Source organism: Piliocolobus tephrosceles, chromosome 11 (assembly GCF_002776525.5).
Source record: "Piliocolobus tephrosceles isolate RC106 chromosome 11, ASM277652v3, whole genome shotgun sequence".
In the NCBI taxonomy this organism is placed as follows: domain Eukaryota; kingdom Metazoa; phylum Chordata; class Mammalia; order Primates; family Cercopithecidae; genus Piliocolobus; species Piliocolobus tephrosceles.
In genome coordinates this window covers 99,687,564-99,704,944 of record NC_045444.1, presented here as the reverse complement: position 1 = coordinate 99,704,944, position 17,381 = coordinate 99,687,564, and the positions used below count along the sequence as shown (strand labels likewise).

Here is a 17,381-nt window from a genome sequence, read left to right as displayed (position 1 = left end):
GTTCTTCTCTTCCTTTTTTAAAATGTGAGATATTATTATACATCTGTATGCTTATGGGAATGACCCAGCAAAGAGGGAAAAAACTGACAATAGAGGTAAAAGAGGGATGATTACAAGAGTAGTATCCTTAAGTCAGTGAGAGGGGCTGGTATCAAGCAGACAAGATGAGAGCTGGCTTCAGGTAACATTAGAGTCTGCGAGAGAAGAGAACACTGGAGGCCAGAAGCAGTGGGGTGGTAAAGAGGGAGGTAGGAGAGACGGAACTTCTATTTTCTCAGTGAAATAAGAAGCAACGTCAGAGAATCAATTGTAGATTGTAAATAATTACAATTTTAATCACTGTGTATGGAAATCAATAAAGTTAAAAAAACAATTTGAGCATAGAAAAATATTTCAAGTAATAACGTTATTAATAAATCCCTACAAAACTTGCTCTAGATGGGCTAAATATTAGAGCTAAAATTATAAATTATCAGTAGGTTCATGTTATAAATCATAATTTAATAATGTTACATATTTATAAAGTCACATATTTTGTGTTATATACTTTATGATTTTTTCTGAAAAAAAGAGCAAGAGGACTCCCCCATAGAATATCCTGAAGATTAAGATAATAGAATCAATATTCCATCATATTTGCCACAATTTATAAAACAGGAAATCAACTGAATCATAAATTCAGTAAGTAATCAATTGAATCATAAATTCAGTAAGTACTAGGAATGTGATTTATACTTACCTCAGAAGAGAAGACATAGGGATTGATTAAGTATTAGACCATAAGCTTTTTCTGACCATAAAATTGATTTTCAGCACCTTGCTTTATTTTTAATGTGGGAAAACCACTAGAGAAATTTTCTATGAGGAAAAACGTGATTTAATAGTTTTTCCTCTAAATTAAACACTATAAATAAAATAATATGTGATAAAAGAAGCACAAATCCAAATACATTTATTACATAGTATATATCTCAGGATATTCAAAAATTATCAGGTAAATTTTCTACCATCCATATAAAAATATGAAAGATGACTTTAGGCTCATTTTTAGATAATAATACAAGTAATTAGGAATCTTAATGCACAAACTACAGAAGTATACTTCTCAATAAAATCTGAATTCTCATACATAATATTTTTGTGGTTTGCTTCAGTTTGCATGTATCTGTTGTTTTGTTTTAAGAAATATCCTGACTTTTTATTTCTTTCTTCTTTTTCACTCACTCTTAAAGTAAGACTGAAAAGTGTTCAGGTGGGAAAAAAGACTGCCATAACTATTAGAGATTTGAAATACAATTTGCTCTCAATGAAATTGCCAATAAATTATCACTAATAAAATTGCATTAATGCTCTTAATATTTACCAGGAGATCCATAAACTACTTAGAATTACGTAGAGATGGAGAATACATATGAATTTCAGGGAGAAAGTGCATAGAAATTTCATAAAATTTTGTCTACATACCAAATGCATTTAAGACCCAATGCCATAAATGATGAATATTACGACAGAATTCCAGTAAACATATAAATGGTGTCAGAAGAATAAGGATTATTTTTCCCTCATGGTGGCACCCAAGGCATAGAAGGTAAAAGATAGGGGAAAGGTCATCTAGATTATAATCTCCTTATAAGAAGCCTATAATGAGAACTTTTCCTCCATGTTTTCATAAAGATTTAGGGAAATATATTACCAACATAGACAAAATTGTTTTAATTACTGTACAAACTGAGGATGTTAGAATCCCCAGCAATGTCGTGATTATCACTTAGAACCAGACAGTCCCTCTCAGGAAAAATATAGCACAGTTGAAATGTTTATTACTGGCCCCATGATTCCTCAAATCAATATAGAAAATAGGCACAAATTTGGATTCTAAATTAGTATTTTCTTAAGTCCTTTTAGTATCCAGCCAAACCAAAAGGCACCTTTATTAATTTTTTCCAAAATTCTCTTGTATAATTGCACAATATAGCCTTGTGGTTAGGAGACTGGTCTTTAAGATCAGTATGTCCCTAGGTTGACTCTGCCACTTACTGCCTATGACTTGGTGACACTCACTGAGGAGACTTCCTAATCTCCCTATCCCCTTTCCTCATCCCTAAAATAGAAATATTGCTGTGGCTACCTGCTCGATACAGTTGTTGGGAGAAGTAAATGAAATAATGCATGAGAATATACTATATCAATAAAAATGATACAAAGTACATTTCTGAGTGATAAGCCTAAGCCTTCACCCTCTTAAATATTTTTAAATCCCTCATATTTAATAAACATGATATTAATTTTGTTTTAAAAATTTTAATTACTCACCTAAAAGGTTGCCTTCTTAATATCATAGTACATAAATCTGTGCAGATGTATTTACAGTGGTCAAATTTATCATAATGTAACACAGCAAAAATTAGCTTTTGCTAACTTTTATGTTATGTAGAAGAGTCACTACATTCCTGTGTTTAGCTTAATAATGACTGGGGAAAAAATATTCTTATGGGACATATAACTAGAAGCCAAGACCTCACCAACTGAAGAAACAGCAATAAGATTAAATTACAAAGGAACAAATATTTGCGTAGTGTTCACTGGGAGTCATTAATGTATACACAACACCACACATATTTCCTGTACATACTTGGGCAACATAAGGGCTATATCAAGGGTAATTTTAATTCTAGGCTCTGGCTTTAAAACTTAACCATCCCCAGAAAGTTGTAACTGTACTGCTCACATTTAAGTGATTAAATGTTATGACAAATTTTATTGTCTAAAAGCTGTAAAATTTATTTCATGCAAATTAATGAAATATACTCTTAATTTGCAAACTCTTCCATTATTACAAAAAAATTAAATTAGTAATTGTCATAAATAATTGTACTATTACTTTTGATAGCATTTTCATTACCACCCTACCTTCAGTGAAATGGTGCAAATAGGCCAAACTCTCTAGAGAGAACCAAGCGTTGAATAGGAAGTAAAAAGGTGAAGAAAGAAAAAAAAATTTAAACTTTGTTTTCAAAACATTGGCTGAAAAGGGAAAAACGGTTTAAAAAGAAGTGGTAGTGAAAGGCAAAAAAAAGAGTAGGAATGTATCTTTAGGGTGAGTAGCTCTGACAATGTTAATAGGGGAACAGTCAGTGTAGGAAGACGGATGACATATGCTCAGGTACGGGTACTGAAATTAGATTACCATATTTTCTCCATTTTAATTTCTTCTTTAATTTTTCCCCCCTGAGAAATTATTGTTGTCCATTGATAATTCTAAAATAGGCATACAAATAGAATTGAAGCATTGACTAAACCTGCAATGGAAATTTTTAGTGGTTCATAGAACAAAGTCCTGCTACGTTCTGGCAACTCTTTTCTGTAAAGGGTCAGAGAATAAATATTTTAGAATTTGCAAAACTATCTTTACAGGCCACATCACCCCTGTTGTGACTAATTAACTTTGCTTTCACAGAGTGAAAGTAGCCATATACAATACCTAAAGAAAGGTCATGTCTGTGTTTCAATAAGATTTTATTTTAAAAATCAGGAGGCAGGCCAGATTTGGCCCAAGGATCTTAGTTTTCTAACCCTGGATTTAAAGGATTCATTGCATTTTCTGCTTGAGGAGTGAAAGAACCTATGTTAAATTTTACTGCCCAGTGTTTTGTTTGTTTGCTTATTTTAACAAACTAACAAAGGAAAATCCTTGTTTGGTCATGTTTTGAAAGATTAAGTGAATTCATAGCAATTACATATTCTAAGTGTTTTTTCCTGTGGTAAAAATGATAAAAAATAATACATTTAATTTTCCTATAATTTTACTATGTAGAATAAAGTTTTCTAATCAAAATAAAAAATGTTTCATATGAAATAAGGTATTCAATACAATGTAATCTCATTGCAAACTGGCAGCTAGGGATAAGGATAAAATTACCTGAACCACAATATTCTAAACTCATAAAGAGATACGTTATACCAATTGTATCTTATGACTAGTATGCCTAGCTTGGGAGGACTTTAAATCCTAATACTAACACTAATCTTAGTTTCCTGAAGTTTCATCTCATCAATTCAAATTGCTAAATCTAAAAGGAAAATATGACAATAGTCACCGGATTGTTAACAGTATACTTGGATCCGCACTATTCTAAGAAAATCATTTTACACTTTGCACTGGCCTAACATATAAGCATCACATGTCCTAACACACATTGTTGGAAGAAAGTTAAATGAATCATATTAATCTTTCACTTTATTAGCACTGCAAATTAATCATCTACTTACTTTTACAAAAAATACATTTTCTAGAACATTTGTAATTATATATCTTAGGGATATTTTTATTAACAACTATTTAAAATAATTCACACAATTTCTAAATTTAAAAGAAGCAGCATTATTTTTCTTCCACTGAACTTTGTTTTTCTTAGACTGTATTAATGAAAAATAATTCTCATAAATTTATTAATGTTAGATGTGCAATTTAAAATAATGAAACTGATTGCTCTTATGAGAATGTTATCAGAAGAACCAAAAAAAGCAAAAAATAAAAATTTATACCACAGCTGGATGAGTAAAAATTGCAAATTATCCATACATTGCAAATTTATTTAAAATTGGGAATTAGTCCTAATTATAAACATCCTTAGATATATTAATCCCCTTTTCTAGAATATGCAATAGCTATTAAAGTTCAAATATATTTTTGTATCTAATCATTTAATAAATTTATTTAAACAATGTCAGGAAATGGAAAATATGCCTGGTGATATTATTATTGTATAAAGGAATAAAGGTATAAAAGGTATACCTGATTTTCATAACTAGTTATTAAAATTTTCAATTATAACAAGAAAATCTTGTGTTTAAGTGATATTCAAACTACAATTCCACTTACTTCTAAATGAAGAATATTCATAGAAATATAATTAATCAGCTATGTGAGTAGAAAAAGACAAGCCATTACACTATAAATAAAACAAGGAAGTAAAGCAGTACTGTTTAGTATAATGTCTAAATACAGGAAATACTCTCAATAATTATACGAAAATACTAGGAAATGTTTTCATAAAATATCTTTGTGTTTTATAACTCCAGGAGATATTCAAGTTTCTTGATTTTTTTGAAAATCACTTAAACTGAAATATTTGGGAAAGATGTTTAATAAAAATTTCTTTGTAATTGCTATTCTGGTTTGTGTGTGTGTGTGTGTGTGTTGTGGTTTCAGGGCTGGAGATGGGAAAAGTTTCTAGTCATTTTTCATAGGCTGAGTCATTTCAAAGTTAAGACACTTAAAAGTATACAAGTTAAATGTTAGAATTTTAAGAGACCTATTTATCTACATAATTGTTTACCATTCAGACTGAAAGCAATCAAGAGTTCTGGTCATTCCCATTTTGATCAAGAAATTGCAGAGAAAGTCTTCTATTACTTCAGGTACTGCAGGCTTTGAAGGAAGAACTGTTTTCCGTTCCTGAAATTTAAATGTGCATTTATTTATTTTGAAAACACCAAAGCATTAATTAACGATATAGATAAGACTTCAACTCATTCATTCATCCATTCATTTTTTTTTAACGTTTGTTAACTGTTATATGCCAGGAACCATTAATATTTTAACTACTGGGGATAAAGCAGATGAAAGCAAACAAATCTCTGTCCTCATATCTATTAGTCAAGTGGATGGAGACAGAATATGAATAACTAAATAAAAAACATATACTATGACAGATGATACTAAGTACCTTGGGGTGGGGAGAAAGTAGAGGATTTAAGATAGAACCAGGTGTAGGACAAGTATTCATGTGACGCTGGGTTGCTACGTATTTAGGGTGGTGAAGATGTCACTGATAAAACTGTTATCTTAGCATAAATCTAGACAAAGAGGCAGAATGTCTGATGTTCTGGTTTGTATCTGCATCAGTAAGTGCAAAGGCCCAGCAGCAGGAGTGTGACTGGATTGCCTAAAGGATAGTAAGAAGGTAGGTTTGCCCTTTCAATAGCACATAGCATGTTAACCAAAAAAAAGAAAAAAGAATGCATGGACCTTTTAATCCTTTTAATTACCATTTAAAAAGAAATATAATAATTTTAGTACCATGACTTTTAGAAACACTATGGAGGAAATAATTACTGACAAAAGGAGCTTACACTACTATTCCATATGGAAATAAGTAAGTCTATCAACTAGATCAGGAGTTAGCTTAACAGTTCTTATAAATAGTTTGTTAGAGCACAGCATGCCCATGCCAATTTGTTTACATATTATGTTTGGATGCATTTGCACTACATGAGACAGTTGACTAGCTGCCACAGAGTCTTTATGGCCCTCAAAACCTAAAGTACAAGTTGAGCAATCCCTAATCCGAAAATCCAAAATCTGAAATGCTCCAATAGCCACAAATTTTGAAGCACCAACGTGACACCACAGGTAAAAATTTCCACATGCAAGTACTTAATACAGACTTTGTTTTATACACAAAATTATTTAAAATACTGTATAAAATTACCTTCAGGCTATGTGTAAAAGGTGTATATGAAACATAAATGAATTTCATGTTTAGAACTGGGTCCCAGTCCCAAGAGATCTTAGTGTATATGTGAAACTAAATAATCCAAACCTAAAGCTTTTGGAACTTTGTATTTGTTAAGGCTTGAGAGGAATGGGACTATGTGGTCTGAGCCACACATCATGCAGCTGCGACTTCTGCTTCTTTGATTATAGATTAAATGTCTTCATTATTGTCCTAAAAATGATTAGGAAAGATGGAATACTACCAGAGATCAGACCCCTTTAGAACACTGCCCTTCCTTGCAAAATGTCGAAGCAATCTTTCTTGGAATGCAGCAAGCTGTAATCAATCAAATCATTACAAACTACCTAATAACCTTGTATGGAAACTGTTGCAACCCTGTTAACTTCTGTTTCTGCCTATATAAGTGAAAACTTAACTTACCCACTTTGGAATGCTCACTCATTCTATTGGAGACTGTGTTTCCCAGGTGGCTATCCTCAAGCTTTGCACTTGAATAACACTAAACCATATTTTCCAAATGTCATTATCATTGATACATATTTGCAAATATTCCAATAACTGAAAAAAAAAAATCCAAAATCTGAAACACTCTGGTCCCAAGCCTTTTGGATAAAAGATACTCAACCTGTACGTAGTACTCTGACAGAACATCTTAGCAGATGTAAAACTAGAAAATGAAGACATTTCAGCAACCAACAAATGAAACTGGTACAGCCATAAAAACTATCATATCATGTAAGTCAGTATACAAAATAAATCAAATAATTGGTAGTTTCCTAAAAATACCAAGGAATAGGGAATACTAATTCTATTTTACAGAATGAAGTGCTGCTCAATAAAAATAAAATTAAAAAAAAAAGAAGCATCATCTCTTGAGTGCTGTCATTTTCTTCGCATTGGCAAGAAGTCACTAATTTGTTTGCTGACCATTTGAATAAGCAGATCTATTCTCACCTACAGAAACTCAGCAGCAAGTTTTCCTTTTGCCTTCTCTTTCCCAAGCTGGTAATGGTTATATAACAGGTTACACAGAATGCACAGAATGTTTACACAGAAATCCAATGAAGAAAGAAGATCTTTGCTGCCCCAAAAATTCTTTCCAAAAGTGCTATATATAATTCAACACTGATATTTATTACTGATAGCTGCTATAATATTCACAATAGTGGTGAGATGAGGCAAATTTGGGGGCTACAGAAAATCCTGACAAATGGTTAGAGTGTAAAATTACGTTTATAAAGTTCAAGCAGAATAATTTGGAAGGAGGCAGTACAAGATGGCTGAATAGAAGCCTCCGATCATTAACCCTGCAGGAACACCAAACTGAAGAACTATTCACACAAAAAGGCAACTTCATAAGAACCAAAAATCAAGTGAGTAAACACGATACCAGGCTTTAACTTCATATCACTGAAAGAGGCACTGAAGAAGGCAGAAGAGCGAGTTTGGAGTTGCTGACACCACACCTCCCCCATACCCTGGCAGTGGCCAAGTGGCATGGAGAGAAAATCTCTGTCCTGTGGGAGGAAGACTTCAGTCATTATGGAATCTTTTACATTAGAAAATAGTGCTGCATCATCATGGCAGAAAGCAACACCAGGCAGAACTCAGCCATCACCCACAGAGGGAGCATTTAAACCAGCCCTAGCCAAGAGGGGACTTGCCCATCCCAGCAGTCAGAACCTGAGTTCCAGAAAGCCTCACCACCACAGGCTAAAGGGTTCTGGGGTACTAAATAAACTTGAAAGGCAGTCTTTCTTTAGAAAGACTGTAATTCTTTGGGAAATTCTGATGCTATGCTGGGCTCAGAGCCAGTGGACTTAAGGAGCACATGACTTAATGAGATAACAGTCAGGGCAGTCAAGTGAGGCTTGTGCCACACCTCCCCTGATGCCGGGCAGTCCAGCTCACAACTCCAGGAGAGACTCCTCCCTTCCACTTGAGGAGAGAAGAGTAAAGAGAACTTTGTCTTGCAATATAGATACCAGCTCAGCAACAGTAGGGTAGGGCACCAAGCAGGGTCCTGAGGCCTCCATTCTAGGCCCTAGCTCCCAGACAACATTTCTAGAAACTCTCTGAGCCAAAAGAGAACCCACCGCCTTGAAAGGAAGTACCCAGTCCTGGCAGGATTTATGACCTGTTGACTAAAGAGTCCTTGGGTCCTATATAATCAGCATCAGTAGCCAGGCACTACTTGCTGTGGGTCGTGAATGAGACTCAGAGACAAGCTGGCTTCAGGTGTGAACTAGCACATACAGAGAGGTGTGGTGGCTATGGGAAGAGATTCTTTCTGCCTGAGAAAAAGAAATGAAAGAGTAAAGGGGACTTTCTCTTGCAGATTAAGTACCAGCTTGGCCCTAGTTGTGTAGAACACCAAGCGGGTCCTCTGAGGTCCCCAAATCCAGGCTTTTGCATTCAAATGGAATTTCTGGACCTGCCCTGGGCCAGAGGGCAGACTACTGCCCCGAAGGGAGAGTTCCAGGTTTGGCAGCTTCAACCACAAGCTGACTGAAGAGTCCTTGGCCCTTGAGTGAACACTGGTGGTAGCCAGGCTGTATCTGCAATGGGCCTAGGCTGGTGGTCGACTTCCCTGATTGTGTAAAGGGGAGAGTGGAAAGAACTTTGTCTTGAGGGTTGGGAGCTAGCTCAGCTGTAGTAGAATAGAGCACCAGGTAGACTCTTAAGATTAACAAATCAGGTACTGGCTCCTAGACAGCATCTCTGAATGCACCTAGGCTGGGTGAAACTCGCCACTCTGAAGGAAAGAACACAACCCTGGCAACCTGCTGATTGTAGAGCCTTAGGGCCTTGAGTGAACACAGGTGTTACCCAGGCAGTGATTTACAGTGAATGGGCTTTGGGGAAGACTCAGTGCTGTGCTGGCTTCAGGTCAGACCCAGCACAGTCTCAGTGGTAGTGACCACAGGGGTGGCTTCTATCAACCCTGCTCCAGCTCCAGGCAGCTCTACACAGAGAGGGAAACACCCATGGTTTGGGGGGAAGTAAAGGAAAAGTCTGTACCTAGTATTCTAGAGAACTCTTCCTGATCTTATCCAAGGCAACTTAGCCAGTACCTCTAAAAGACTGCAAAAGCCACAACATTACTGAGATTGGAGTGCCCCCTAATGAACATACAGCAGCAGTGACCAAAAACTTAGATCACAACACCCAAGTCCCCTCAAATACCTGGAATGCCTTCCCAAGAAGGATACATAGCCCCGAATGTGAAGACTACAATAAAATACCTAACTCGTCAACACCTAGACAATGATGAACATCCACAAGCATCCACAGCATTTCCATCCAGGAAAACATGACCTCACCAAACAAACTAAATAAGGTACCAAAGACCAATTGTGGAGAGACAGAGATGTGTAACCTTTCAGACAGATAATTCAAAATAGTTGTTTTGAGGAAACTCAAAGAAATTCAAGATACCACAGAGAAGGAATTAATAATCCTATCAGACAAATTTAATGAAGAGACTCAAAAAAATTAAAAAGAATCAAGCAGAAATTCTGGAGTTGAAAATTCAACTGACAAACTGAAGAATGCATAAAAGCCTCCTTCTAACAGAATTGATCAAGCAGAAGAAAGTATTAGTGGGCTTGAAGACAGGCATATTTGAAAATACAGTCAGAGAAAGAAAAAAGAGTAAAACAGAATGAAACATGCCTAAGAGATCTAAAAAAATAGCCTCAAAAGGGCAAATCTAAGAGTTATTGGCCTTAAAGAGAAGGTAGAGGCAGGGATGGAGTAAGAGGGAGGGAGGTAAACAGGAGGCAAACAGGAGGTAGAGAAAGACATAGGGGTAGAAAGTTTATTCAAAGGGATAACATCAGAGAACATACCAAACCTAGAAAAGATATCAGTATTCAAGTACAAGAAGATTATAGAAAACCAAGCAGATTTAACCCAAAGAAGACTACTTCAAAGCATTTGATAATCAAATTCCCAAAGGTCACTAATAAAGAAAGGATCTTAAAAGCAGCAAGAGAAAAGAAACAACATATATAGCTCCAATATGTCTGACAGCAAACTTTTCAGTGGAAACTTTACAGGATAGGAGACAATGGTATGGCATGTTTAAAGTTATGATGAAAAAAAAAAAAAAAAAAAACTTGTATCCTAAAATAGTATATCCAGTGAAATTATCCTTCAAACCTCAAATATCCATGAAGGAAAAATAAAGATTCTCCCAGGCAAACAAAAGGGAAGGTATTTCATCAACACCAGACCTGTCCTACAAGAAATACTAAAGGGAGTTCTTCAGTTTGGAAGAAAAGGATGTTAATGAACAAGAAAAAAAACATCTGAAGGTACAAAACTCACTGGTAATAGTAAGCACACAAACACAGAACATTATAACACTGTAATGGTGGTATGTAAACTACTCATACCTTAATAGAGAGACTAAAAGGTGAACTGATCAAATAAAAAGTACAACAACGTCAAAATATAGGCAGTGCAATAAGATATAAATAGAAATAATAAAACCTTAAAAAGTAGAAGGATTAAGTTAAAGTGGAGACTTTTCAGTAGTTTTCTCTTTGCTTTTTTTGTTTGTTTATGTAATCAATGCTAAGTTGTCATCAACTTAAAATAATGAGTTATCAAATAGTATTTGCAAGCCTCATGGTAACCTCAAATCAAAAAACATACAACAGATACACAAAAAATAAAAAGCAAGAAATTGAATCATACCACCAATAACCTTCACTAAATGGAAGACAGGAATTAAGAAGAAAGAGAAGACCACAGAACAATCAGAAAACAAGTAACAAAATGGCAGGTGCTTCCTCCTTACTTATCAATAGTAACACTGAATATAAATGGACTAAAACCACCTCCAATAAAAAGACATAGAGTGACTGAATGGATGAAAAATTAAGACCTAATGATCTGTTGTCTACAAGAAACACACTGCACCTCTAAAACTGAAAATAAGCAACTGAAAATAAAGGAATGGAAAAGGTATTCCATGCAAATGAAAACCAAAAAGGGGCAGGAGTAGCTATACTTATATTGGACAAAAGAGATTTCAGACAAAAACTACAAAAAAAGACAAGAAAGTCATTATATAATGATAAAGGGGCCAATTCAGCAAGAAATTATAACAGTTGTAAATATATATGCACCCAATTGTGGAGCATCCAGATATATAAAGCAAATACTATTAGAGCCAAAGAGAGAGATGGACCTCAATACAATAATAGCTGGAAACTTGAAGACCCCATTTTCAGCATTGGACAGATCATCAAGACAGAAAATCATCAAAGACACATTAGACTTAATCTGCACTACAGACCAAATGAACCAAATAGCTATTTCACAGAACATTTCTTCCAGTGACTGCAGAATACACATTCTTCTCCTTATCACATGCATCATTCTCAAGAACAGACTATCTCTATCCTTGGGATATATATGGCCTGGCATATTGGGCCACAAAACAAATCTTAAAAAATAAGAAAATTTTAAAACCCTGAAATTATGTCAAGTATCTTTTCTGACTACAATAAAATCAATTTAAAAATCAATAACAGGAGGAATTTTGGAAACTACACAAACACATGGAAATTAAATATGCTCCTGAATGAGAAAAGCAAAGAGGAAATTGAAAAATTTCTTGAAACAAATGATGGTGGAAACACAACATACCAAAACCTATGAAATACAGTGAAAGCAGTACTAACAGGGAATTTTTTTAGCTGTAAGTGCCTGCTGATGTCCTCAAGTCCCTGTATGGACGCCACTTTGCCACCTGCATAGACCTTGGGGGACTGAACAAAGGATGACAAACACAGGAATAAAGAAGAAGACAAAAGAGTATATTTGGAAGAAGGGTCAGGGGGCTCCATGCTTCTAGTGAACAAGGGCCCTGAGCTTTTTCAGTCCTCCATATTTATTAGGTAAAAGAGATAGTGAGAAGAGGGTGACTGTCGGGTGACTGTTGGTCAGCAGTTTGATTTACAGCAGGCTTGCAAGATTGCATTCTTCAAACAATAGGCTCTAGATGTCCCAGTAGATAACCTCAAGGAGCACAGTGCCAGGGAGTTGATTGCTTTCAGCAAACCTTCTGGTGGTAGGCACAGTCATAAGTTTGCCCATATCCTGCATTCATGACAAATAGTTTGTTGTTTGATCAAATACCCTCCATTGGAATGTTGAGTTTGTCATGATCCCTTTGCCAGCTCTCTACAAGTGCCTACATCAATAATAAACAACAACTTTAAATAAATTACCTAATGAGTCATTTTAAAGAACTAGCAAGAGTAAATAAAACCTAATAAATATAAGAAAAATAGTAAACATCAGAGCAGAAATAAATGAAATTAAAATTAACAATACAAAAGATCAATAAAACAAATGTTGGTTTTTTGAAAAGATAAACAAAATTGACAAAATATTAGCCAAAAAAAAACTTTTTTTAAGTAGACTCAAATAAATACAATTAAGAGGAAAAAGGAGACATCACAACCAATACCAAAGAAATTTTAAAGGATCATTGGAGGCTACAATGAGCAAATACATGCCAGTAAATTGGAAAGCCTAGAAGAAATGGATAAACTCCTGGACACATACAACCTACGATGGTTGCAACATGAAGAAATCCAAAAGCCAAACAGACCAATAACAAGTAACAAGATTGATGCCATAATAAAAAGGCTCCCAGCAAAGGAAAGCTCAGGACACAATGGCTTCACAGCTGAATTGTATCAAACATTTAAAAAAGAACTAATTCCACCCCTACTCAAACTATTCTAAGAAACAGAAGAAAAGGGCATTATTCAAAGTTCATTCTATGAGGCCAGTATTACCCTGATATCAAGGCCAAAGACATGTGGATAAAAGAAAACTACAGGCCAATATTCTTCATGAACACAGATGCAAAAATCCTCAACACCATATTAGCCAATTTAATTCAACAACACATTAAAAAGGTCATTCATCATGACCAAGTGGGATCCATCCTTGGAATGCAAGGATGGTTCAACTTATGCAACTCTATCAATGTGATACATTATAACAAAAGAAAGAAGATCAAAAATCATATTATTCTTTCCATTGTTGCTGAAAAAAGCATTTGATAAAATTCAACATCTCTTCATGATAGAAACCCTCAAAAAACATGAAGGTAGAAGAAACATACCTCAACACAGTAAAACCCATATATGACAGATCCACAGGTAGTATCACACTGAACGGGGAAAACCTGAAAGCCTTTCCTTCAAGATCTGAAACATAACAAGGATGCCCATTGTCACCACTATTACTCAACATAGTATTGGAAGTCCTAGGTAAAGTAATCTGACAAAAGAAGGAAATAAAGGGCATCCAAATCAGAAAGGAAGAAGTCAAATTATCCTTGTTTGCAAATGCTATGATATTATACTGGAAAAAAACCTAAAGTATTCACCAAAAAAAAATTAGGACTGATAAATTCAGTAAAGCTGCAGAATATGAAATCAACATACCAAAATCAGTAGCATTCTACATGCCAACAGTTAATAATCTGATAAAGAAATGAAGAAAGAAATCACATTTACAAATAACTACAAATAAAATACCTATGAGTTTACTTAACCAATCAAGTGAGATATCACTACAACGAAAGCTATAATATATTGATGAAAGAAATTGAAAAACAAACAACAAAATGGAAAGACAGTCCATGTTCATGGATTAGAAGAATCAATATTCTTCTATTCTATTGCCAAAAAGTCAATACTACCCATCTCCCATGTACCATGACATCTCCCATGTACCATGAAAGGTGCTGGGAATTAAATATGAATAAGACACAGTTCTATCTCAAGAAATTCAAAGGCTCATTTAGTAAAAACAGAACATTGTAATACAGAAGCTCTTTAGTTACAAATTTTGATGACAGAATTATACTTATGTATCCACAGATATCATACATGCAACCATTATGTATGCATAAGAAACTTTAAGTTGCACTTTTATCCCTATTATACATTATATACAACTCTCATTATGGCTTTTAACTTAATTATGAGGTTAACAAAACACCACAACATAAGCACAAAAAAGCAAGCAATCTACAAACTAGCAAAACATGGTCTCACTTTGCAAACTGCTGAACAACCAAACATTACTGTAGCCACACGTGACCCAAAAATCTGTTGAGGACAAATAATGGTAGCTCTAGCACATTGCTTCATTTTTTCTATGAACATTCTAAAGCTGACATTTCCTAACAGAGAGGTTTCTATAGTGTGTTATGATTGCAACAATAGAAATCTGCTAGGTGACGTGATACACAATGGAGAAGAGTATTTCCCTTGCCTTAGATAGGTGAATGAAGGCTTTGTTAAGGAGACTGTTAGGTTGAACTTTACAGACAATGAGGAAATACAACAGATAAAGAAAGATAAACCAATATTCAAGGCAATAAAACATCTGAGGCAAAAACAAGGGTGACAATTCAATCCATTAAGGCTCAGGGTCTTATGGAGAAAGGACCAAAGATAAATTGGAAAAGCTAAACAGGAAGCATATCAAGACGGCAAAGGCAGGTGGAAGGGTAGACACACTGGGAATCTATGGAGAGGGGAGATAAATTGAAATTTGCATTAGACATATCTTTTAGGTGGGAATAGAAGGAAGCATAGTACCAGCAGCATGCAGTAGTTCAGATGAGAGAAGAAAGAGGGTAGCTTTAAGGCAGACTAAGTGAGGATGAAGGTAAAGAGAAGGATATGAAAGATGTTGAGGACATAAAACTTTCCAGACTTAAGAATCAATTAAATGTTGAATTGCAAGAAGTGCTAAACCACATATTAAAATCAAGCATCTTGACAAATTTTCAACTGTTTTACTGTGAGTTCCCTTCACAACTTTAGTTGACCAGTGAGACCCAAAAAAATAAACAATGAAATCCAAGTGGTCTTAAAACTTAAATGTTACTTTATTTGGTGCTTCATTTCATCAACTCCTTAATTCACATTAAGTCAAATATATTGGCTTGGATCATCTGCAGACCTGGCTTTGAGTACAAGGAGCCTGGGTCTCTAACTAAAATTAAGTGTGTACATGAAGAGAATGCAAATTCAATAATGACAAACAGCTCTTTTTCTTGCGACCTAGCAATTGAGTCTAATGAAAATTGTTTCAAAATTCAATCCATTAACATTATGATATGTGAGAGTTAACATAATAGTATAGGTTGGTGCAAAAGTAATTGCGTTTTTTTCCCATTAAAATGGTAAAACTGCAATTACTTTTGCACCAACCTAATATTAATCCCTTGTGAGATTAAGATCAAAATAAAAGGAATACAAATTTATTAATCCTAGACTATATTTTGGTGTATTAACATAAGAGCAAGAAAACATTTTATATTAATTCTTAACATATTTGAAAATTTCTGAGAATAGAATTCTATAAAATGTCTCAAACTTTATGTTCTCACAACACTTTTATACTATTAAAAATTATTGAGTACTCCAGACAGCACTTATTTATCTGAGTTATACCTATCAAGAATTACATATTAGATATTAAATTTTAAAATATTCATTTATTTACTTTAAAATAACTATAACAAAACTTCTACACAGATAACACAGACAGAATTTTTTAAATAAAAACTACATTTTCCAAAACAGAAAAAGGACTAATGAGAAGAGTGGCACTGTTACAAATTTTTACAAATATTTTTAATGTCTAGAGGAACAGCTAGATCCCCACATTTGTTTCTACATTTCACCTGTTGTGATACGTTGTCTCAGTTGAGCTATATGAAGAGAATCCTCCAGTAGGTGAGTAGTTGGAACATGAAAGACAACATAAACTCCCTAAAAGGGGTTCTGGGGACCCCAAAAGACCTCCCACATACTTCGAGAACTATTGATACATATGGTAAAGAACATTGTCACTTGGGTTAGTCATCAATTAGTCTTCTCCAAAACTAGTTAAGTATTCCAAAGAAATTCCATAAATTCTACTTAAATTCTCAGAGGAGGAGGAAGAGGAAGAAAAGGAGGAGGAGGAAAAAGAGAAGGAAGAGGAGGAAAAGGGGCAGCAGGAGGAGGAAAAGCATCAGGGAATTGAACAGTTATACGACTTGGGTGTCTTGTTACTGATCAAAATTTTACATTTATAAAAATTAGAAGTCATTACGAAATTATAGCAGTATAAAGGACCTCTGAGATTGCACCTTGAAAATTAACAGAATAAAATATCAATAACCAAAGAGGCCAAAGAATTATAAAAAAAAAAAAAAAAAGGCAAAAATACATTCATAAGAAGGCTCAGAGTCTAGAAGGGGAGACCCAGCTTAAACGTAAGTGGACCTTTCTTTTCATATATTTACATACAAATATCCCTAATACACACAGACACACAGACACAATCTGAGGAACATATACATAGTCCTATCTTTACTTGTATTCATACTTGTAAAATGCTTCAATTTCAAGAAATAACTGATAGTATAACCAAACTACACAACTGTTACAGATTAATAACATTTCCTATCTTCTCAATATTTTTCAAGAATAACTTTAAATATAATGAAAATATATTTAATTCAGAATTCAGATCATTGAACCTACCGAGAAAACGGATAGTATCAAATACACGATTTAAAATTTATAAAGCAAACCATGCAATCAATTCTCAAATATTTAATCTATACTACCCATGTTTAAAGGAAATCATAAGAACTTGGCCCAGCGCAGTGGCTCACGCCCGTAATCCCAGCACTTTGGGAGGTGAAGGCGGGCAGATCACAAGGTGAGGAGATCGAGACCATCCTGGCTAACACGGTGAAACCCCATCTTTACTAAAAATACAAAAAAATTTTAGCTGGGCGTGGTGGTGGGCACCTGT

The 17,381-nt window shown here is 34.6% G+C and overlaps 1 protein-coding gene across 3 annotated transcripts in view; it reads right to left on the bottom strand.

The window, feature by feature from the left end:
* Positions 1–17,381, bottom strand: part of SPAG16 (sperm associated antigen 16) — a 1,175,325-nt gene that overhangs the window by 1,142,994 nt on the left and 14,950 nt on the right. For 2 of the 3 annotated variants that reach the window (XM_023220360.1, XM_023220353.2), the window contains one exon: positions 5,340–5,458. The exons of the other annotated variant lie outside the window; for it this stretch is intronic. In XM_023220360.1, the coding sequence (XP_023076128.1) occupies positions 5,340–5,458 (119 nt within the window). The remainder of the gene's footprint in view (positions 1–5,339; positions 5,459–17,381) is intronic. 3 annotated transcript variants of the gene reach the window in all.